General features: G+C 46.5%; 1 protein-coding gene across 3 annotated transcripts; it reads left to right on the top strand.

Annotated features, from left to right (window-relative positions):
• The first annotated feature begins 7,276 nt into the window (after positions 1 to 7,276).
• On the top strand, positions 7,277 to 21,709 carry LOC113886390 (HRAS-like suppressor 3). Of its 3 annotated transcripts, none has more exons than XR_003509431.1 (5): positions 7,277 to 7,333; positions 11,132 to 11,234; positions 16,372 to 16,640; positions 19,027 to 19,110; positions 20,969 to 21,048. XR_003509431.1 is itself a non-coding variant. In XM_027532561.1 (5 exons), exons 1-5 carry the CDS (start codon positions 7,325 to 7,327, stop codon positions 21,548 to 21,550), a joined length of 567 nt encoding a protein of 188 aa, XP_027388362.1. In that variant the 5' UTR covers positions 7,277 to 7,324; the 3' UTR covers positions 21,551 to 21,709. The 3 variants fall into 3 exon arrangements, 2 of the variants coding, with proteins under 2 accessions (XP_027388362.1, XP_027388363.1); XM_027532561.1 differs by lacking the exon at positions 19,027 to 19,110 and adding an exon at positions 21,473 to 21,709 and having other exon boundaries at positions 20,969 to 21,076; XM_027532562.1 differs by lacking the exons at positions 19,027 to 19,110; positions 20,969 to 21,048 and adding an exon at positions 21,473 to 21,709.
• Positions 21,710 to 22,843: the final 1,134 nt, after the last annotated feature.

The following is a 22,843-nucleotide window of genomic DNA, read 5'->3' as shown; positions in this document are numbered from 1 at the left end:
TAGCAGGACCTCTGAAATAGAAGACAGAGAGCAAAACAAAAAGGAAACAGCAACCTGGAGAAAGAAAAGAAAACATATTTTTAAAAACTGTCTTTAGAGAATAGAATGTTTACAGTAAAGTAGAGGGATTTCCTGGTGGCTGAGTGGTGAAGAATCCACCTGGCAATTCAGGATCCCCAGGTTGGGAAAATCCCCTGCAGAAGGCACTCCACGATTCTTCTCCCACGGACAGAGGCACTGGTGGGCTATAGCCCATGGGGCAGCAAAAGAATCAAATATGACTTAGAGACTAAACAACAACAACAATAAAGAAGAACACAGTGCTATTAAAAATAACGGAATGTTGAGAGAAAAAAAGAAATTCTCAGATAGTAAAAATATGATGCAAATTACAAACTCAATAGACATTTTAGAGATAAAGTTGGGAAATCTCTCACAAAGAACAGCAGAAAAGATGAAGCTATAGAAAACAGCTTCCAAAGGTAAAAATGAAGGAAAATCCAGTCAGTATAACATTTGAATAATAAACTTTCCAGAAAGAGGGACTAGAGGAAACTCAGAGGCGGGGAAGCAAGAGTGAACTAACTCATGAAAATTTACTAGGACCAAAGGATGTATGTTTTCAGATTGAAATGGTGCTTTGAGGATAAAAGCAGACCTATGTCAAGGCACATTAGTGTGAGATTTTAGAACACTGGGTAAAGACAAGACATTACATCTTCTAGAGCAGGAGAGAAAAACAGGAAACTGAGAAAAGATCAGGAATCAGAATTACTTTAGCTTTCATCGTAACAATGCTGGAAGCAAGAAGACAGTGGAAGAATGCCTTCAAAATCTTGAAGTAAAACAATTTCTAACCTAGAATTACATACCTATGTGCTTACCTGCTCAGTCATGTCTGACTCTTTGTGACCCTATGGACGATAGCCCACCAGGCTCCTCTGTCCATGGAGAATCTCCAAGCAAGAATACTAGAGTGGGTTGCCAGGCCCTCCTCCTCCAGGGCATCTTCCCAACCCAGGGATTGAACCCAGGTTTCCCACATTGCAGGCAGACTCTTTCCTGTCTGAGCCACCAGGGAAGCCCAAGAATACTGCAGTAGATAGTCTATCCCTTTTCCAGGGGAATCTTCCTGACCCAGGAATCAAACCAGGGTCTCCTGCAATTCAGGAGGATTCTTTACCAGTTGATCTACCAGAGAAGCCCTGGAATTCTATACCTATACACACTATTAAATCAAGTGGGAGGGTAGATTGAAAAATAATTCAGACATGCAGGATATCAAACAAATTCTTCCATTCATCCTTTTTTAGGAAGCTGCTGAAGGAGTTTCCACCACAAGAAATGTGTAAAGCAAGACAGGGCTTCCCAGGTGACTCATTGGTAAAGCATCCACCTGCCAAAGCAGGAGACATGGGTTTGGTCCCTGGATTGGGAAGATCCTCTAGAGAAGGAAATGGAACCCCCTCCAGTATTCTTGCCTGGGAAGTCCCATGGGCAGAGGAGTCTGGAGGGCTAAAGTCCAAGGTGTCAGAAAAGAGTCAGACACAATTTAGCTATTGAACACTAACAACAAACCAAGAAAGAGGACATGAGATATGGAAGATGGTGCTCTGGTGCAAGAGACAAGAGAGGGAAATCTTTCTAGAATAACAGCAAGAGGAACTCCCAGAACAATAACTATACCCAGTGTAAAGAGTAACTGGTAGGCAGAAAAATAGCCCCCAAAGATGTCTAGGTCTTAGTTCCATGATATGTCCTCATTCCTAATATTGGTAAATACATTATGCTACATGGAGAGAGAGAATTAAGATTGCACATAGAATTAAGGATGCTAATCAGTTTACCTTAGAGTAGGAAGATTATTCTGGATTTCCAGGTAAGCCCAATGTAATCACAAAGTTTCTGATGGAAGGGGGAAGGAGTAGAGTCAGCATAGTGATGCAATTGAGAGAGACTCAACCAGCCATTTCTAACTTTGAAGACGAAAGGGAGCCACAAGCCAAGAAATGCAGGCAGCCTCTTGAAGCTGGAAAAGACTACAAAACAGGTTCTCTGTGAGAGCCTCTAGAAAATAACACAGCCTTGCTGACACCTAGATTCTACCCCGTGAGACCTGTTTCAGACTTCTGACCTCCAGAACTATAAGACCATACATTTGTGTTGTGTTAAGCCACTGAATTTCTGGCCATTTGTTACAGCAGCCACAGGAACTCATACAACAACCAATTCAAGTTTGAGCCTGGCATGTAGAGCTAACTGTTGTCACCATTATCCTATATATCTTAAGGCAACTTCTGGGACATGTGGCCTACCTGAGTGAGAGAAGCAGCAGAGAAATAAGAAACTAAGAAACCATGGAGCTAGGGACACACTGAGGACCCACCTGGTGGCTGCAGGAGACCCTGTAGTACAGCTCATTAACAAAATGGTCACAGTTGTTGCTGATCAGACTGTAGCAGAACTCCTGGCCCACCAACTCCTCCGCCCACTGGACGATTTTCCTGGGAGGGAATGGGTTGTACTTGTCACCATGCTTGTTGTTGACCCTGTACAAATCTCTCCCAGCCACGTCACACAGCCGCTCCTTCTTTACTATGGCCCTGTCGGCCACTGAAGACATGATACTGGACCCACCAGCTCCCGAGATTCCGCCTGTGGATTCAGGATGAGGAACACGATTGGTCCTGGGCTGGCCCCCATCCCAGCACCCACCACATCCACAAGGGGATGAGCAGATGAGTCAGGGTCAGAGCTGTGTGGCTTTGGATAAGACCCTTGTGGTCTCTGGTCCCTGGTCTCCTTATCTGAAATGAGGAATGAAGTTCCATAATTTGTTGGGATTTTTTTAACCTACAGCAGCTGGCCTTGCACACCCTGTGACACCCCAGTGGCCCTCTTGATTGTGCAAATACAGGCTCTGAGCACACCCACCTCCCTGGGAGAATAGAGTGTGAATTTGTTGTGATCCTGCCAAGACTCCACTTCCCTGACACACACAAAGCTGATTACTGCACAAAACGTGGATGGATTTGGGGAACAGATCCATTCTTGATGTGTAGAGGTATCTCGTGGCTTTAATTTGTATTTCCCTAGCAGCTAAAGATGTTGAGCATCTTTTCATGTGCTAATTTTCCATCTGTGTGTTCTCTCAGAAGTGCTGTCCCCTTCTCTACTTCCTGAAATTTTGTAAAAATTGGGACTGTTTCCTTAAACTGTTCATGAAATTTGCTGGGGAAGCTATCTAGACCTGGATATTTCCTTTGGAAGATTTTTTAATTAAAAAAACACTGATGTATAGAACAGTCTTATGGACTCTATGGGAGAGGGAGAGGGTGGGAAGATTTGGGAGAATGGCATTGAAACATGTAAAATATCATGTATGAAACGAGATGCCAGTCCAGGTTCGATGCACGATACTGGATGCTTGGGGCTAGTGCACTGGGATGACCCAGAGGGATGGTATGGGGAGGGAGGAGGGAGGAGGGTTCAGGATGGGGAACACAGGTATACCTGTGGCGGATTCATTTTGATATTTGGCAAAACTAATACAATTATGTAAAGTTTAAAAATAAAATAAAATTTAAAAAAAATTCAATTCCTTTAATAGGACATAGAAATAGACTGTGTATCTATTTTATCTTGGGTTGCTTTTGATAGTTTCTGTTTTTCAAGAAATTGGTCCATTTAATGCAGATTCCATATATATACATGACTATGCAATATTTGTTTTGCTCTTTCTGACTACTTTACTCTGTAAAACAGGTTCTAGGTTCATCCACCTCACTACAACAGATTCAAATTCATTCCTTTTTATGGCTGATTAATATTCCATTGTACTGATGTACACTATCTTCTTTATCCATTCATCTATCGATGAATATCTAGGTTGCTTCCATGTCCTGGCTATTATAAATAGTGCTGCAACGCACACTGGGGTACATGTGTCTTTTTGAATTGTGCTTTTCTCAGAGCATATGCCCAGTAGTGGGGTTGTTGGTCATATGGTAATTTTATTCCTAATTTGTTAAGGAATCTTCATACTGTTCTCCATAGTGGCTGTACCAATCTACATTTAATCTTAGTCATCAAATGTAATACATACACTCAGTGCATAAGATTTTCTTATCTTTTCAATGTCTGTGGGGTCTTTAGTGAAAATCCTTCTTTCATTTCTGATGATGGTAATTTGAATCTTTTCCCCTTTTTTTCTTCATCAGTCTCACTAGAGTTTTACCAATTTAATGGTATTTTCAGAAAAACAGCTTTGACCCTATTGATTTTCTCTACTGGTTCCTGTTTCCAACTTTATAGATGTCTGCCCTTATCTTTTCTATTTCCTTCTTTTTACTTGCTTTGGTTTATTTTGCTCTCTTTTTCTAATTTCTTCAGTTGAAAGCTCAGAGTACTGATTTTAAACTTTTCTTCTTTTCTACTATAAGCATTTAAGATAATACATTTTTTCTCAGCACTTTATCTATAGCACACAAATTTTGATATTTTGTGTTTGCTTTTTTGTTCATTTTACAATGTTTGCTAACATCCATTGAGACTTCCTGCCTGAGGAGTCTGGCAGGCTATAGGTCATGGGATCATAAAGAGTCGGACATGACTGAGAGTCAGACAGGACTGACATTTAGACAGAAAATCCTTCCTTGCTTTCAGGGACCAGATGGACCACGTTGTTGTCTAATAGCCACTTTGAAAACATCTCAGCCAGATCTCCAGGTAGAGCGTTTGGCCTGCCTGCTCTAGAAAAACCAGATGTACATGAACCTAAGCCATCACAGAGAGTGGCTTCTTTGGGGAGAAGGGGTGATGCTTAGTCTTCATCACGTGATGGGCAACCAGGACGGTGCAAGCACTTGTCTTGGGCACCAGCCCCCACCCCTGCTGAGACATGGGAAAGGAGGGAGGGTCCTGGGACTGTGTTGGCTGAGTCCGTGTTCACTCAGGTGTACCTTCACATGCCCGGGGCTGTGCGGATGTGTTTCTGCACGTGTGTACTCAAGACACAGCATGCACAGCATTTTCCCAACATGTCCCAGCACCAGGCCCACCCAGGGCAATGCTGGGCAGTCAGTCTGTGGACAGACCCCCAAGCCCACCACCCTGTGCTCATGGTGTCCATGGCCTCCTTCAGCCCCATCTTTAGGTCCCCTCCTGCCCTCAGGATGCCCGTCTCTCATACCTGATGTCTTGAGAGATGCAAGTTGGAGAGATCTTAATGTGACCCAACGTGCAGTTCAGGGACCAGAACCTTGTGGGATCACACAGCAGTCAGCAATGGGGTGGACACCTGCCACGTGGCCCTTCCACCCACACAACCTGACAAGAAGCATCATCCCATTGTGGAGGCACAGGAACCAGGGTTCCCAGAGGGTGATGCCCTGCTCAAGGTCACTTGTGCCAAGAGCCCAAGCCGGGCCTTTGTCCACATCACCCACTAGGCACCCCACAGTCCTGCCTGATTCCCTTTCCTCACCCCATTCCTCATGGTCTGTGTTCCACCCCAGGGCACCCCAGCTGCAAAAACGGATCATTTTTCTGTTCCCGCTACATTCCTGATCTGGGGAATGATGTTCCCTGTTCCAACCCCTCTTCCAGGTTTTCTAGTCCCCAGAGAGGGCCATCCGAAGTCCTCCAGCTCCCTTACACATCCTTTCCTTCTTCCCCACACTCACACCCACCCCTGCCACCTGCATCCAACCACAAAGTCCAGTCAGTGCCCACCCTGGAAGTTTATCCTGAATTCACTGCCTTGCCCATCTCCCATCCACTGACTTGATCCAGGCCAGCCCCTACCCTGCCTCTGTGACCCCCTCTACCCTCTGACTGCCCCCGAGACCTCCTATATCCATCATTCAATCCCCAAATGTCCCCAGTTGTCTAAGACCACAGCTGGGATGGTAACAACAGCTAACAATAGCAGATACTAACAAAGGCAGTCAGCTGTGTCTCTACTTAGAAAGGAAATGGACAGGATGAAGGTGCAGAGCACCACAGAGCAAAGCCACACAGGCCCGCCCTTCTGAGAAATATGATACCTTTTCCAGGAATTGACTGAGTTTCAGTAACTCGGGGGCTCTCTACATATCCACAAGCCTGCTTTGCATCCTCCTCCCATTCCCAGTGAGTCAATTGCCCCTGATTTTCCATCCAGATGCTGTCTGATTGTTGGAGAACTGGTTCCTGTCTGTTTGTAGCCTTGAAATAAGTTGGTTTTCACCCAGATGAGAAGCAAGTGAGTGCATCCCATATGTTGATTGGATAGTCAGTAGCCATCCCTCCCCGTGATGCACGCATATACCACAGTCATTCACCTTCTCCCAGGCTCACAATCCTGCTGTTAATCAGGCAGCAGGCAACCCTCCAGCTCCAGTTGATGCACCGTGAGTAGTCTGAAGCTGCTCTGGAAGCCCCTTTCTCTTTGCCCACGATTGGTTTGGAAGGGGAAGCATGACTCAGTTCTGGCCAGTGAAGAGGGAGAGCAGGCCAGCCAGGGGGTTATAGGAAAGACTGTATTCCCTGGAGGAAAAGAAAAAAAAAAGACAAGTGACGAGAAAGATGTTCCTTTAGTGCATTTGGACATGGCCAGGAAAAAATGTGCCGCTTGAGGCTGCTGCAGCCATGGTGACCACCAGGGTGTCACTGGGGACACAGCACCAGCATGATGGAAAAGCCTAGGTCCTTAGTGGCCTCGATGAGCTACTGAAATGGATCTGAGTCACCAGCTTCTGTCTTCCTATTACAGAGTCAGTGACTGCCCAGGCTGTCAAAACCTGTTTTAGTTAAGTTCTGTTTCTTGCAGCCAAACACATCCTACAGGGGCATCGAGGTCCTGGGTCCCACATGCCACGAGGCACCCACCTCCTGAATGCTTGTCCCGTGGAGTGCAACACCCCATCTGGCCCACCCCATGGCTTCTGCCCCAGTATCTCATAGAGTCATTACAATGGCCTAGAAGGTGTACTAGGGGGTTGGCACCTCTGAGCCTCTAAATGCCCCTCTTCCTGGAGTAGGAACAGTCATCCAGGATTTTGTTGAAAGAGACCTTGTGTTTCTCAAGCAAGGCCAGATGATAGCACCAGCCTCCTACTCTACTTCCAGGGGGCTTTAAAGTCCCAGTGACTTTATGTTTTGAGGTAGGTAATCATTGACCTTTCCACTTACAGCAAACCATAGTCTCCCTTTAAAAAAAGAAGAAAAAAAGTTTACAGCTTTGTAGTTTTTAAGAAGAGAAGAAAAGCGAAAGCGAAATTCTTAGCTTTAACATAAAAGCTGATATGAGAGCAGAAAGATTGCAGTACTACTCTGGCTTGTGATGGCTTCGGTAAGTCCCCTGAAATTCCCCACCACTGACTCTAAATGAGAGGGCAGCTCCCCTCCTGTAAAGGCCGGATCTTACTCTTCCTAGAGCCTGTCTGGATTCGGCTTTCATAGGAAAATATATTGGTTGTTTAAAACTCCCTTTTCCTGCTGGAACCGCGAGGTCTTGGGGCAGAGTGAGCTTCCTGTCTGCACCCAGTGCAGTGGGGGGTAGGGACTTCCATGGGGAGGAGTGGTGGGTGCTCTGGGGGCCGCAGGGAGGAAGCTGGCGTGGCAGCAGAGGGGGCAACCCTGGGACAAGGGAGATGAATGCGGCCCACCTGCTCTGCCTCCTCCATCACCCAAGGCATCAGTCCTGCTGCAGAGAATGCACTTGCATTTCAGCGTTCTGTTACTGAAAAGCTCTCTCCCAAGCAGCCAGTGTTTCTGAATGAGAGAAGTTTCCGTGGGGGGGCAGGCTCCTTACCTAGGGTGCTGCTGGAAAGGAACAAGCCAGATTCCTGCCATTACTGAAAATCAACCAATTCTGGGAAGAGGTGTCATATTTCTAAAGAAAGGAGGGATCAAGCCTCGCTCTGAGCTACTTCATGCCTGGTTCCTGCCCCATTTCCTTTCCAAGTAGAGACACAGCTGATGTTCTGCCTTTTCCCTGTCTGCTGTTGCCAGTACCCTGGCCATGGTCTTAGACATCTGGGATTACTTAGGGATGGAGTGAACAGTCCATCTATATGTTCTCCAGATGGAGACAGGAAGTGGGGTGGGGGTGGGGAGCTCAGGGGTCAGAGGGAGTCACAGGGGCTGCCCCGGACCAAGTCAGTGGACGGGAGATGAGGAGACAGTGAATTCAGGGACAATTTTTAGGGTCAGCCTTCTCAGTTGGACATGAACTTAAGAAAGAAAGGGGGGGTGAGATGAGTCCAAGTTTCTCTGTAGATAATTTTGCTGCTGGGTGTATACACACACACACACACATATCTATATATTTACAAGCTTGTTTCTCTGTATAGCTCTCCTTTCACTGGCATTTCCTGGGACACAGTGAACTCCTTGAGTCTGTGTACCTACTGGCAGCTTATTACTTGACCCCATAGTACTCATGTCCAAAATGTCTTTTTCTAATCTATAAACTCCTTGAGGGTTGGGTCTCTGCCTTGCCTTTAAGTCCTGGATTATTCATGGAAAAACTCATTTAAATTCCCCTTTGGGGAGCCCTGTGCTCAGTCGCTCAGTCGTGTCTGACTCTTTGCAACCCCATGAAAGGTAGCCTGCCAGACTCTTCTGTCCATAGGATTCTGCAGGCAAAAATACTGGAGTGAGTTGCCATTTCCTTCTCCACTGAGATCCCTGACAACCTCCTAACTCTCACCCAACAATTAATGTACTTTTTTTTTCTTCTATTCTGGAAAACAAATGAGGTTCATAAATTGTGACCATTGTCCAGTGTTCTGAAATTGGTTCTCAGTAAGGTCTGGGTGACTTCTTCTAGGAAGATAAATTATAGTTACTGCAATAAGATAGCATGACTTGTCTGTAAAATTGCAGCAAAAAAAGATATTTTCCTGCCACATGGGATACTTCTTTGCAGTTTTAGTGCTTCTATAAATAGAAATGAACTGCCCTTGACCCTGCTTCACAGCCACTAGAGACTGGTGATGAGCTATTCCCACTGCCCATCATTGCTATCCTAGGGGAGGCCATACATGGGGGAGTCCACACTCCCTACTCATCTTTGATGGAGTCTCTCAGTCAGGCCAGAGTTTGGAGGTGGGATGTGGGCAGGCCCCTATGGGTCTGTCCCCTAAGAGCAAGGGGTGAGTGGAAAAGGACAGAGGGCTGGAACAACCTCTGAGGAGCTCTGTCTCCAGGTGTCCCAAAGGGATTTATGGTTGGTTTAGACGAGGGAAGTCCAGATCGGAGTGCCCCTACCTGCAGCTCTCAGCACAGTGTCTGGTATTGGGACCTCAGTACATTGAATGACAATGATCTTGAAAATCTCCTGACTGTTCTCAGGCTCTGGGCCACTGCTCCCATCACAGGGCGGGGCTCTGATGAGTGTTTCAGCATCCTTCCCACCTTCCCCTGCAAACGCACGCAAACCCTCACTCCCACACATGCCCACTGTGATGTAATGAGAAATGTATATTTAGTCTTGGTCCTGGGTTCCTGCCACAGAGCTTCTAAAACCCGAGTAATTTCCTGAGCAGTAGAGTAGAGAGGCAGAGAAGACAATGGTAACCCACTCCAATACTCTTGCTTGGAAAATCCCATGGATGGAGGAGCCTGGTAGGCTTCAGTCCATGGGGTCGCTGAGTCAGACATGACTGAGCGACTTCACTTTCACTTTTCACCTTCATGCATTGGAGAAGGAAATGGCAACCCACTCCAGTGTTCTTGCCTGGAGAATCCCTGGGATGGCGGAGCCTGGTAGGCTGCCATCTATGGGGTCGCACAGAGTCAAACACGACTGACGTGACTTAGCAGCAGCAGCAGGGAAGAGAGGAATCCGTTTCATCATTCAGAAGAAGCCCCTTTCAACTGACCAAGTGATCAAAGAGCTGGAAGTAGCATTAATCACCAATGGCCAATGATCTCATCAACCGAGCCTACATAATAAAGCTTCCATAAAACTGCTAAGCTGGGGTGTTGGTGAGAGCGTGGAGGTGCTGGAGAGCAGAGTTCCTTGGAGTGGGCAAGGATGCTCTGAATCCCCCTCTGCCCCACAGCTTGCCCTCTGCATTCCTGAGTTGCATATTTTCTAGTAAATGGGTCATCTAGCAAGTAAACTGTTTTCCTGAGTTCTATGAGCTGTTCCACCAAACCACTGAACCCAAGGGAGGGGACTGTGGGAACCATCAATTTACAGCCAGTTATTGAGAGCGCAGGAAACAACTTCAACTTGCACCTGGCATCTGAAGCTCAGTCTCCTGGGACTAAGCCTGTAGGGTCTGCGCTGACTCTGAGCCGTGAGTGTCAGAACCGAGTTAAACAGTGGGACACCCAGTCAGTGTGCACCGAGGATTGAACTGCTTAGTGTGGGAAACCCACACATCCGGTGTCAGAAGTAGAGGAGTGAGCACAGTGCAGAGAGAGTTTTCCATTGCTTGTCACACGCTCATGCACGCACTCTCACCTTTAGGAGGAGCAGCCAGGGGGACATTACTGCCAGAGGCAGACTCCACCTGTCTGCCAGGCTCTGGGTCAGGTAGGGGAGTGTCTGTGGAATACCATTGCCCCTAGATTTGGCAGCCTCTGCAGGGCCCACAGGTGGGCAGTAGTCAGATAACCCATGTGCTTGCATATTGGTCACTATGGTGGTCAAGACGATGGCCTGGGAATCAGGCGGCATAGCGCTGAGTCCTGCTCACATCACTCAGGGCTGGGTGGTTTTGCAAAATCTCCTCTCCATCTCTGACCCTTGATTTCCTCTTTCATCACACGGGGTTCACAACAGAGCCTACCTCATAGGCGGGTTGTGTAAATTTATTGAACTATTCCTGTAAAACTGGTCAGCAGAGTCCTTGGCTCAGAGTAAGCGTTCAGTAAATAATATACTAGAAAGAATAACAATAAGGTAGAAGTCCCAGCAAGGTGTACACTTTGCAAGTAGTAATGACAGGTGGGCAGGCCCATAGTCCCTGGCAGACATGTGAAGTGGGCCGGGCACCAGCGTGGCTGGGAGGGCTCGGAAGGACGTCCTGGAGAGCTGTGAGATGAAGGCCGCTCAGCTGCTCCCTCGGGTCTGAGCCCACCCTGGTTCCCAGCTCTCCCATCACCTCTAACAGCCTTCTTCTTGGTTTTGCAGCCCAAACCCCAGCTTGGAGACCTGATTGAGATCGTCCGCGGTCCCTACTCACACTGGGCTGTCTACGTTGGCGGCGGATATGTGGTCCACCTGGCACCCTTAAGTAAGGGCACCCAGGGCCTCCACCATGCTGAGGCTGGAAGCAGAGGGGATAGGGGAGCTGTGGGTAACCAGGGACCCCAACATTCCTCTTGCTCCCCAACTGGCAGTTGGTTCCTGAATGCTACAAGAAGACATCTTGGTGTAGGGCCATGGTTTTCAAACTCTGCTCCTTGGAACCCAAGGGGTGTGCAGAGAAATTGAGGTGGGATTCCAAGGGTGCATTTCTACTGTAATGCATTTTATATGTTATGACCTTGTATAAAACACATTCAACTTTTAACTTTAATCTTAATTAAATAAATCACTTGGAAAGAGCACAGGTGTTTGGGCAGCAGAGGTGACTGTGGATCCAGTTTCATTCTCCACCCTCTGTTTCCTCATCTGTAAACTGAGGTTGAAAATTCTTAACTTGGGGTATTGTTGTAAGGATTCCCCCACTCCCTTTTCCTAAACTATTTAACTGTGGACAAATCTAAATGCAGTAAAATGAACAATATAGTCAAGTATATAGTCAATGAATTTTTAAAAATATACCCATCCATGTGACGATGAACAGATCAAAGCCTAGAACATCTCCACGGCCCTTAAAAGCCCCTCATAGCTCTTCAGGACCCTCTCTCCCTCCCGAGAGGCAGCCACTCCCCTAGATTCTCCTGCTTTTTTTTGCCTGTTCTAGAACTTCAGGGCAACTCTTGTGTCCAGCTCTTTCACTGGCCCCATGAAGTCACCCATGCTGTTCTTACTTCTCCATTGCTGTGTATCCTCAGACAATGGGAATCCCTCAATTTGTTAACCACTCTTCTGCTGATTGGCATTGGATGTTTCCAGTTGTAGGCTGCTCCGCATGTGGCTGCTGTGAACATTCTTGGGTGTGTCTTCTGCTGACTTAGGGTGGTAGCAAAATCAGTGACCTCATGCTGTATTTATAGAGAAATCAAAGTAACCACAGTAGAAGTCACCATCCCCACCCTGATCAACCAAACCACCAATCTCAACATCCACAGAATCTGCCTTTGCCCTTATTTGTAAAGCCAGCCCTGGGTTGGACTAGGGCCCTGGACTCCTCCTCTAACTTTGATAGGCATTTGCCCTCAAATTCCCCCCTGCCTTCTGTGTTGTTCCTCTTGCCTTTGAAACCACTGGAATATCTCCCACTGGTAAACAAAGACCCCCTTGACCACACATTCTCTCTACCTAACTTCCCATGGGGTAGATCTCTTGTCTGCCGTGGCCATTGCTGGCTCCTCACTTCCCATCCTCTCTTCTGTTCCACCAGGGGGTATTTATGCCCCTCCTGGAACATCTTTTATCAAGGTTTCATCAATATCCTGGTTCCACGTCTTCTTGCTTCTCTGCAGCATTTAGTACGAGTGACCTCTCTCTATGCTTCCCCTGGCACTGCCTTTCTTCCTTTCCCACTAGGCCCTTCCTTGTGGCCTCCTGTGGGAGGCGGGTAGGGTGGGTTCCTCTTGCTCTCCCATATCTCTCATTTTTACTCCTCCTTCATCTGTGTCCTGAATTCTAATACCTTCTATTTGTTGATATCTCCCTAAGACCACAACCTTAACTTAGGCTTCATCCTGCTCAGCTTCAGACTTGTATAACCTCTTGACTACTTGGCATCTTCACTTAGGTGTCGAACTGGCATGTTGAACTTGACACACCTCAGATGGAGGGCTCCAGATGACAACACAATTCAGTTGCTTAGACCAAAGTCTACACATCATCCTTGATCCTTTTCACCTGTACCTAATCCATCAGGAAATCCCATTGGCTTTATCTCCAAAGCAGACCCGCAATCTGATCACTTCTCAGCATCTCCACTGATGTGCCTGGGGTAAGATACCATGCTCTCTCACCTGATGCTACTGCAGTTCTGCTTGGTCTCTCTGCCTCTTGTCCACGATTGTCAGTCCTTCCTTTACTGGGCAGCCAGCATGATCATTGAAAAATATAAATCTGATTATGTCACTCCTCTCCCTAAAATTTCAACTGGCATTTCTGTCACATATAGAAAAAGTTTCAAATCTGTGCTGTGGCCTCTGAGCCTGGCATGGTCTGGCCCAGGCTGCCTATCTGATCTTCCTCTTCTTCTCTCTTCTTGGGTCTCCAGACTTCACTGGCCTCCTGGCAGCCTTCCTTCCTGAGGTCCTTGCTTTTGTTCTCCCTTCTGCTTGTGATGCTCTTTCCTGGCTCTCACCAAGGCTGCCTCCCTTTCATCATTCAAGTCTCAACTCACATGGCCATTCCTGGGCATGGCCCTCCCCAGCCTGAGCGAGGGCAGCCTCCCCTGGTCATCCTCTCCTGTGTGACTTCACTTAATCTTCCCCACAGCCTTTTCAAAACCTGAAAGTGTTTTCTTTGTTTTATTTGTTCACTGTCAGTGTCCTTTCACTAGAGTGTATACTAGTTGAGGGCAGGTACGCTGTCAAGTTCATGGAAGGCTTCAGCACCTTGGACAAGGCCTGGCACATAGTAGGGCCTCAGTATTGACTGACTGTGCTGAGTGGGTGTAAATGCTGGACAGGAGACAGGAAAAGCATGACAGAGGTCTTGGTGGACAGTGTGACACCCATCATGGGTGAGCAATGCTCCTTAAAGGGAAAAGATGCTTCTATCTGCATCTCCTCATTGGAGCTTCACAGGAATTTTGTGAAATAGGTGAGGCAGGGGGATTGACCTCATACTACTGAGAAAATGGTGGAAGTCAGAGCTGGAAGGAAACTTAGAGAACGGCCCAGTGCTAATGAGAGCCAACACTTGCTGGGCACTAACCCTATGCCAGGCACTGGTGGGGGCACATTACCTAATCTGTTTCTTCAATCCTTGCAGCTCCTTATCCACAGCTGTAGGCACAGGTGGGACTTATTGGACCTGTTCGACAAGGAACTGGGGACTCAGAGAAGTTAAGCAACTTGTCCACAGTCATATAGCAGAGTGTCGCAGTGGTGGGACTGAAACCCTGGCCCTGACCCTATCTCCTGCCTTTAAACCTGATGCTCTGCTATGAAATCTGAGGTTCCCCAAATTTCATTCATTGATTATTTGCCATATTCATGTGCTCTTTCTCCAATTGTTTAATTGGTATTTTCTTTAATGTTGTGTTCACTTCCTCAGTCGTGTCCGACTCACTGTGACCCCATGGACTGCAGCATACCAGGCTTCTCTGTGCTTTACCATCTCCCAGAGTTTGCTCAAACTTATGTCCAATGAGTCAGTGATACCAACCATCCATCTCATCCTCTGACATGCCCCTCTCCTGCCTTCAGTCTTCCCCAGCATCAGGGTCTTTTCCAATGAGTCAGATCTTTGAGCCAGGTGGCCAAAATGTTGGAGCTTCAGCTTTAACATCAGTCCTTCCAGTGAATATTCAGGATTGATTTCCTTTAAGATTGACTGGTTTCATCTCCTTGCAGTCCAAGGAACTCTCAAGAGTCTTCTCCAACACCAGCTGCAAAAGCATCAATTCTTTGGCACTCAGCCTTTTTTATTGTCCTGCTCTCACATCCATACATGACTACATGGACCTTTGTCAGTGAAGTAATGTCTCTGCTTTTTAATATGCTGTATAGGTTTGTCATAACTTTTCTTCCAAAGAGCAACTGTCTTTTAATTTCATGGCTGCAGTCACCATCCACAGTGATTTTGGAGCCCAAGAAAACAGTCTCTCATGACTAACTTTAAAAAGGAAAATAATTCTTTTAAAAGGAGCCTTAAATTCCTAAATTGATGTGTGTTAATGATTCCATCTTAGCTTGTATTTGTGAATTCCCAGCGGTGGCTCAGCTAAGTTAAGTGACATGTCAAGACCGTGCAGTGATGGAACCAGAATCAGCATCCATTGCTTCTGCCTCTGAGCCTGCACACACTCTCACCAGGGTGGCACCCAGCGTGTGGAGTGTAAGGAAGCCCTCACTGTTGGGTGTTGACTCTGAACTTGCACCTCTGAAGCTGGAACCTCCTGAAATTCTGTGCCCCAGGCACCTTGCTTGCCTCTCCCCTTGTCCCAGCCTCCTACCTGCTTGCCGAGGGGCTGAAGTTGGATGGGTCTCCAGAGTTCCCCTGATCCAGTCCCCACGCTGACCCTTTCAATAGACTCGGGGCTCAAACACAGCATCATCTTCTATTTACCTCACTGAATCCATTAAGCACCTCCTGCCCTACTAGGAGGAAATCTGAATTCCTCTGATTTTCCAAATCTCATGGTTGTTCTCTGGGCAGAGGGGTTCAGTCCTCTCTGGAAAGCTGAGCAGAACAGGACCTGCACTCTGATCAGACCCTCTGGCCGTTACTTGTTGCTGTCACGTGGTGTCACAGTGCAACATGTGTCCTGCCCCGTCTCATGGGATTCTTCCCCTCCTGGGAGAGACCAGGGGTTCCCGATCATGGCAGGGCCACAGAGGCTCTCTGAGGGACATGAGTCTCTGCTGCGATGTTCCCTGGGGTCCACCTCATTAATGCAAGCCCAGTTTTCAGTCATCATACCCTCCCTACATGATACAAGCTGGTGACCTCAACAGGGATCTCTGTGCAGGTACCAGCTTTCGCTCCACACCATTCTGGCCCCTGTTTTGACCCCAGATCCCTTTCTTCAAGGCAGCTTTATTTCTGGAAATCTGTTGCACCTTCCAGGCCCTCAGCATTGACCAGGGCTGTGCGAATGTACCCCTCCTTGACCTCCCTGGTGTCACTCCTCTGGGAGCAGCTGTGGGGTTTTGGTCCCTTTATTCCCAGAAGGATGGAATCCCCTTCTGCAAACCCATTCAAGTTTTCTGCAGTAATCAGCTTTGTGTGTGTCAGAAAAGTGGAGCCTTGGCAGGGTCACAAAAAATTCACACTCTCTTCCCCCAGGGAAGTGGGTGTACTCAGGGCCCATACTGCACAATCAAGAGGGCCTCTGAAGAGTCACAGGGTGTACAAGACCAGCTTCTCTATGTTTAAAAAAAAATCACAACAATTCACAGGATTTTACTCCTCTTTATTTCAGATAAGAAAACCAGGGACCAGAGACCACAATGGTCTTATCCAAAGCCACATAGCTCTGACCCTGACTCATCTGCTCATACCATTGTGGATGTGGTGGATGCTAGGCTCCTGCTGGCCCAAGACCAATCGTGTTCCTCACCCTGAATCCACAGGCAAAATCTCTGGAATTGGTTGGTCCACTATCGGGTCTTCCTTGGCCGACAAGGCCAGAGTAAAGAAGGAGCGGCTGTGTGACGTGGTTGGCAAAGATCCGTACAAGGTCAACAACAAGCACGATGACAAGTACAACCCATTCCCTCCCAGCAAAATCGTCCAGCTGGCAGAGAAGCTGGCGGGCCACGAGTATTTCTACCATGTGCTCTGCGCCAACTGCGAGCATTTCGTCAATGAGCTGCGCTACGGGGTCTCCCGCAGCGACCAGGTGGGTCCTCAGTGTGTCCCTAGATCCATGGTCTCTTATTTTTTAATTTCTCTTCTGTTTCTCTTACTCAGGTAGGACGCATCCCCCAGAAGTTGCAGTAAGATATATAGGATAATGGTGACAACAGTTAACTCTACATGCCAGGATCGAACTTGAATTGATTGCTGTATGAGTTCCTGTGGCTGCCGTAACAAATGGCCAGAAATTCAGTGGCTTAACACAACACAAATGTATTGTCTTATACTTCTGGAGGTCAGAAATCTGAAACAGGTCTCACGGGGCTAAAATCAAGGTGTCAGCAAGGCTGTGTTATTTTCTAGAGGCTCTCACAGAGAACCTGTTTTCTAGTCTTTTCCAGCTTCAAGAGGCTGCTTGCATTTCTTGCCTTGTGGCTCTCTTTTGTCTTCAAAGTTAGAAATGGCTGGTTGAGTCTCTCTCCCATTGCATCACTATGATACTGACTCTACTCCTTCCCACATCCATCAGAAACTTTGTGATTACATTAGGCTTACTGGAAATCCAGAATAATCTTCCTATTCTAAGGTAAATTGATTAGCAAGTTTAATTCTATCTGCAATCTTAATTCTCTCTCTCCATGTAGCATAATGTATTTACAAGTATTAGGAATGAGGACATATTATGGAATTAAGACCTAGACATCTTTGGGGGATATTTTTACTGCCTACCAGTTACTCTTTACACTGGGTACAGTTATTGTCCTGGGAGATCCTCTTGCTGTTATTCTAGAAAGATTTCCCTCTCTTGTCTCCTGCACCAGAGCACCATCTTCCAATCTCATGTCCTCTTTCTTGGTTTGTTTTTAGTGTTGAATAGCTAAACTGTGTCTGACTCTTTTCCGACACCAAGGACTTTAGCCCTCTAGGCTCCTCTGTGAATGGGATTTCCCAGGCAAGAATACTGGAGGGGGTTCCATTTCCTTCTCCAGAGGATCTTCCCAATCCAGGGGCCAAACCCATGTCTCCTGCTTTGGCAGGTGGATTCTTTACCAATGAGTCACCTGGGAAGCCCTGTCTTGGTTTACACAGTTCTTGTGGTGGAAACTCCTTCAGCAGCTTCCTAAAAAAGGATGCATGGAAGAATTTTTTTTGAGATCCTGTATGTCTGAATTATTTTTCAATTTACCCTCCCACTTGATTTAATAGTCTGTATAGGTATAGAATGCCAAGGCTTCCCTGGTAGCTCAACTGGTAAACAATCCTCCTGAAATGCAGGAGACCCTGGTTTGATTCCTGGGTCAGGAAGATCCCCTAGAAAAGGGATAGACTACCTACTACAGTATTTTTGGGCTTCCCTGGTGGCTCAGACAGGAAAGAATCTGCCTGCAATGTAGGAAACCTGGGTTCAAACTCTGGGTTGGGAAGATCCCCTGGAGGAGGAGGGCGTGGCAACCCACTCTAGTATTCTTGCTTGGAGATTCTCCATGGACAGAGGAGCCTGGTGGGCTATCGTCCATAGGGTTGCAAAGATTCGGACACGACTGAGCAACTAAGCACATAGGTATGTAATTCTAGGTTAGAAATTGTTTTACTTTAAGATTTTGAAGGCATTCTTCCATTGTCTTCTTGCTTCCAGCATTGCTATGTAGAAATCTAAAGTAATTCTGATTCCTGATCTTTTCTCGGTTTCCTGTTTTTCTCTCCTGCTCTAGAAGATGTAATGTCTTGTCTTTACCCAGTGTTCTAAAATCTCACTTTAATGTGTCTTGGCATAGGTCTGCTTTTATCCTCAAAGCACCATTTCAATCTGAAAACATATATCCTTTGGTCCTAGTAAATTTTCATGAGTTATTTCACTCTTGCTTCCCCTCCTCTGAGTTTCCTCTAGTCCCTCTTTTTGGAAAGTTTGTTATTCAAATGTTATACTGACCACATTATTTCTTTATTTTTGCCTTTGGAAGCTGTTTTCTATAGCTTCATCTTTTCTGCTGTTCCTTCTGAGAGATTTCCCCAACTTTATCTCTAAAATGGAGTTTGTAATTTCCATCATATTTTTATTTTCTGAGAATTGCCTTTTTTCTCTCAACATTCCCTTATTTTTAATAGCACTGTGTCCTTCTTTATTATTGTTGTTGTTTAGTCTCTAGTCATATTTGATTCTTTTGCAGCCCCATGGGCCATAGCCCACCAGGTGCCTCTGTTCGTGGGATTTCCCAGGCAAGAATCCTGGAGTGCCTTTTCCAGGGGATCTTCCCAACCTAGGGATGCTGAATTGCCAGGTGGATTCTTTATCACTGAGCCACCAGGAAGTCCCTCTTCTTTACTGTATACATTCTGTTCTCTAAAGACAGTTTTTTTTTAAAAAATGTTGTCTTTTCTTTCTCCAGATTGCCTTTTCCTTTTGTTTTGCTGTCTGTCTTCTATTTCAGAGGTCCTGCTAGATGTCTCGGAGAAGGCAATGGCACCCCATTCCAGTACTCTTGCTTGGAAAATCCCATGGACAGAGGAGCCTGGTAGGCCGCACTCCACGGGGTCACAAAGAGTTGGACATGACTGAGTGACTTCACTTTCACTTTCATGCCTTGGAGAAGGAAATGGCACCCCATTCCAGTGTTCTTGCCTGGAGAATCCCAGGGACAGGGGAGCCTGGTGGGCTTCCGTCTATGGGGAAGACACGCTGAAGTGACAGTAGCAGCAGCTAGATGTCTGCTACATCTAGATTGTGCACTCATGATTAAGAGTAGGGGGCTTGCAGAGTGAGCTCAGAGGGGACAGTGACTTGTTGACTTTGAGGTTCACTTCAGAGTAGACTGGGAACCCTCATATTGGTACCTTTCATTGTTTCCACTTGGGCCAGTCCGATTCCCCAGAAGAGTTTTCCTGACTCTTATGTAGAGGGTAAAGTACTGGAAGCAGAGGGGATGGGAAGGCCAAGAGTCTCCATTTAGCATATTTATGGCCTTTCAATCCCTTTTTGGAGGTATGATACCCACACCCTCACATGTGCTTCAGACCCCAAATCTTCTGATTTTCATTGAGGTTAGGGAGCGGCCTCAACTCTCTCTTTCTTTCACCCGCTTCCAGAAGTACCTGGTGATGTTAATATGTGATCTTTTTCTGGGATTCTGTTGTACACAGTTAGCCCCCGACATATAAACATTCAAGTTTTGAACTTTCAAAGATGCGAACTTGGGTCCCAGCAAAGTCAGGAATGAGTGGCATTGAAGCGTGCCCTCCGTCTCCTATTGCTGACAATCCTTCAGTTCCACCATCTCCCACCTCCTTCCCTCCTCCAGTCAGTAACTCTTCTTGCTTGTTCACGTGACACCAGCCCCTGGATGCCAGCTGTTGTTCTTCACTACTGTCCTTTTCAACGTACTATACTGTAAGATTAAAAATACATCAGAGGGCCACCCCTGGTGGTCCCAGCAGTAAAGAATTCACCTGCCAATGCAGGGGACACAGGTTCGATCCCTGGTCCAGGAGGATCCCGTGTGCCACAACTGCTGAGCCCAAAACTACCGAGCCCAAGTTTAGAGCCTATGCTCCATGACAAAGAGGAGTCCCCACTTCCTGCAACTGGAGAAAGTCTGAGCATAGCAATGAAGACCCAGTGCAGCCAAAAATAAGTGAATAATTTTTTTTAATGTATGAGAACCCTTTTAAGAGGATGACTCAGATGGTAAAGAATCCGTGTTCAATGCAGGAGACTGGGGTTCGATCCCTGGGTTAGGAAGTCTGCCTTGAGAAGGGAGTGGCAACCTACTCCAGTATTCTTGCCTGGAGAATTCCATTGACAGAGGAGCCTGGCAGGCTGCAGTCCATGAGTTCCCAAAGAACCTACTGAGCAGCTAAAGCTTTCACTTTCAATAACTATCTTTGAGTGTGATAATAAAGAATTTAAGTTGAATTTTTTTAAAAAAAGTATTCTTTATTCTTTGTTTTTGTTTTTTATGTATTTTTTGTGTGAAAAGTATTATAAATCTTTTACAGTACAGTACTGTATAGTTCATTGTGTTACTTGGGTACCTAAGCTAACTTTGTTGAACTTATGAACAAATTGGACGTAAGAACGTGCTCTCAGAACTGACCAGGTTACTATGTAGGGGACTTAATGTATTTAGGATTAATATTCAGCTTTTTTCACAGCTGCCTTAGCCTTTAGTGTTCTCTGAGTCCTAGTGGAATTATGCCTAAAACTAATGTCTTATTTTGTTTTTATTTGGAGTTCAGGAAGGAGTGAAATTTGATACATGTTCTGTTTTTACCCTGAAACTTACTCTTACTTTTCTGGGGTTTTTTTCTAATACAAGCAATATAAGTAAGATATCTTAATAATTTAAAGTATAACATCACCACTCTTTTTCATAGGTGAGTCATGTATGGAAGAAAGTGCAGACAGCACTTGCAGCCTTAACAGGTCTGGGCGCTGGGGATACAGCAAAGCTGAAGACAAGTGAGGGCTCTGCTAGGACCCAGGTCAGAGTTCACTGAGGTTCAATAGCAATTCCTGTTCAACTTTATGTGTATCTCAAGAGCTCCCTGTTGATCAGCCAGGATTTCAACCGTCTGGCTTCATCTCCCTGTCCTTTCCACAGTTACCCTCTGGGGATCTGTCTGCTTTAAAAACCCGCAGGCTGAAGGGAATTTCCCTCTTCAGGCCTGTGTATGTCATTGGCCAGCTGCCCCATTCACAAATTCCTTCCTCATGCTGCCCTCCTCTCTGCACTTCCCAGCCAATACTTGTTGACTCCTGAGTTTGTCAAGGAGGCTATGAGGCACATGAAGCTCCCTGAGCTGGACATCCTTGTTGAATGTACAGTGGGTACTCAGCTTACTGACACAGAGTCTGACTCACTCTCCTCTCTCTTGCAGGTCATAGATGCTGTTCCAGCAGCTATCATCATGATACTGAACCTGTTATACAAAATCACTCCAAAATCTCGGTCTTGAGGCATTTTTTTAATCTATTCTTAGCAGCCAGTAGAAAAGTATATAATGCCTTGCTTAAACTAGTGAAGTGGGCACTCTTTCTACTTTACTTCTGATATCTATGTCAGAAGCTTTCTCTCTCCTTTTACTTTAAATAAATATCTTTGCTGTGCAAAACTCTGAGTGACTGAAACTGCATCTTTGGTTCTGGAGTTAAATCTTCTCCTTTGGAGACCACAAATTCGACACCAAACACCATAAGCTATCAGTTTCTGGTTTGCTTTGTGGATTTCATTTTTTCTTACAATAATAAAAACAAAACCCAGTAAAGGAGGATTTTATTGGAGGACATGCATCAAGAACTGCCTGGCATGAAGTCTGTTGAGGGTGCAGCAAGGCTGTGTTCCTGCTGATGCCAGGCTCTGCTCTGGCTCTTTGATGATTTTTTTCTCACTTTCGATTTGTGGGCTGTGTTCTTTGCCTGCAGAAAACAAGGTCCAGCTCTGGTTATCTCAAGTAATAGGTGTTTCCAGTTGTATAGGAAGAGGTCGGCAGCAAGAGAGATAGGCAAACCTGACTGATATGCAAGAACAGGAAGCAAGGGAAACCAGGACCCTTGACCTGGAACTAGACCCAGGCTGGCTTCCAGGAGTCAGCAGCCGGAGTCTGTAGATGTCCAGTGGGGCTCAAACCAAACCAAACCACAGCCATAATGAAAATTATATGCTCTGGCCAATTCTGTTTAAAACCTCCCCTGCTCTCCACAGCTTTTCTCTGCCTTACCACTTGCAGCCCGCAGTGATCCTGTGTCCTCTCCTCTTGGGGCTTGTCAAGGCCCCCAAGTCTCTGATCCCACACCCACTCCTGTGGCTTCTCTTCCCATATCCGCTCAGCGCCATCTCTACCCCTGGCCTGAGAAGAGCTCCTAGCACAATCTCCTAAGACAGAATCAGATTGGCTCCCTCACCACACTGAGCTGTCTACTGATTGGTTGACTGCCATTGGGTCAAGTGGCCCCACTAGACCAATCAGCTCTGCCCAGTGGAGCCAGGTCACATGGTACAAGGCTGCCTCAGACCTTATGGAGTGTGGGTGTGGATGGTCTTATACCTGACCTGCTGGTGCTGAGGCCTCTGGGGAGGGGTTAGGGCAGGAGTTATGACCATTCCCGGTTGGACCCTTGAGATTTGCTATCACTCACTGGGCTTGGCAGATGTTCAAAGTGACCATTTTCCTGAAAAGAGCTTTCATGTGTTCCTCAAAAGCACCCTGATGGGACCAATTTGTCCTTCAGTCCACAGGACAAGTCTTCTG

This window comes from Bos indicus x Bos taurus, chromosome 29 (genome assembly GCF_003369695.1).
Source record: "Bos indicus x Bos taurus breed Angus x Brahman F1 hybrid chromosome 29, Bos_hybrid_MaternalHap_v2.0, whole genome shotgun sequence".
In the NCBI taxonomy this organism is placed as follows: Eukaryota; Metazoa; Chordata; class Mammalia; order Artiodactyla; family Bovidae; genus Bos; species Bos indicus x Bos taurus.
Note: the sequence above shows the minus strand (reverse complement) of the source record. Positions and strands in the feature narration are given on the sequence as shown.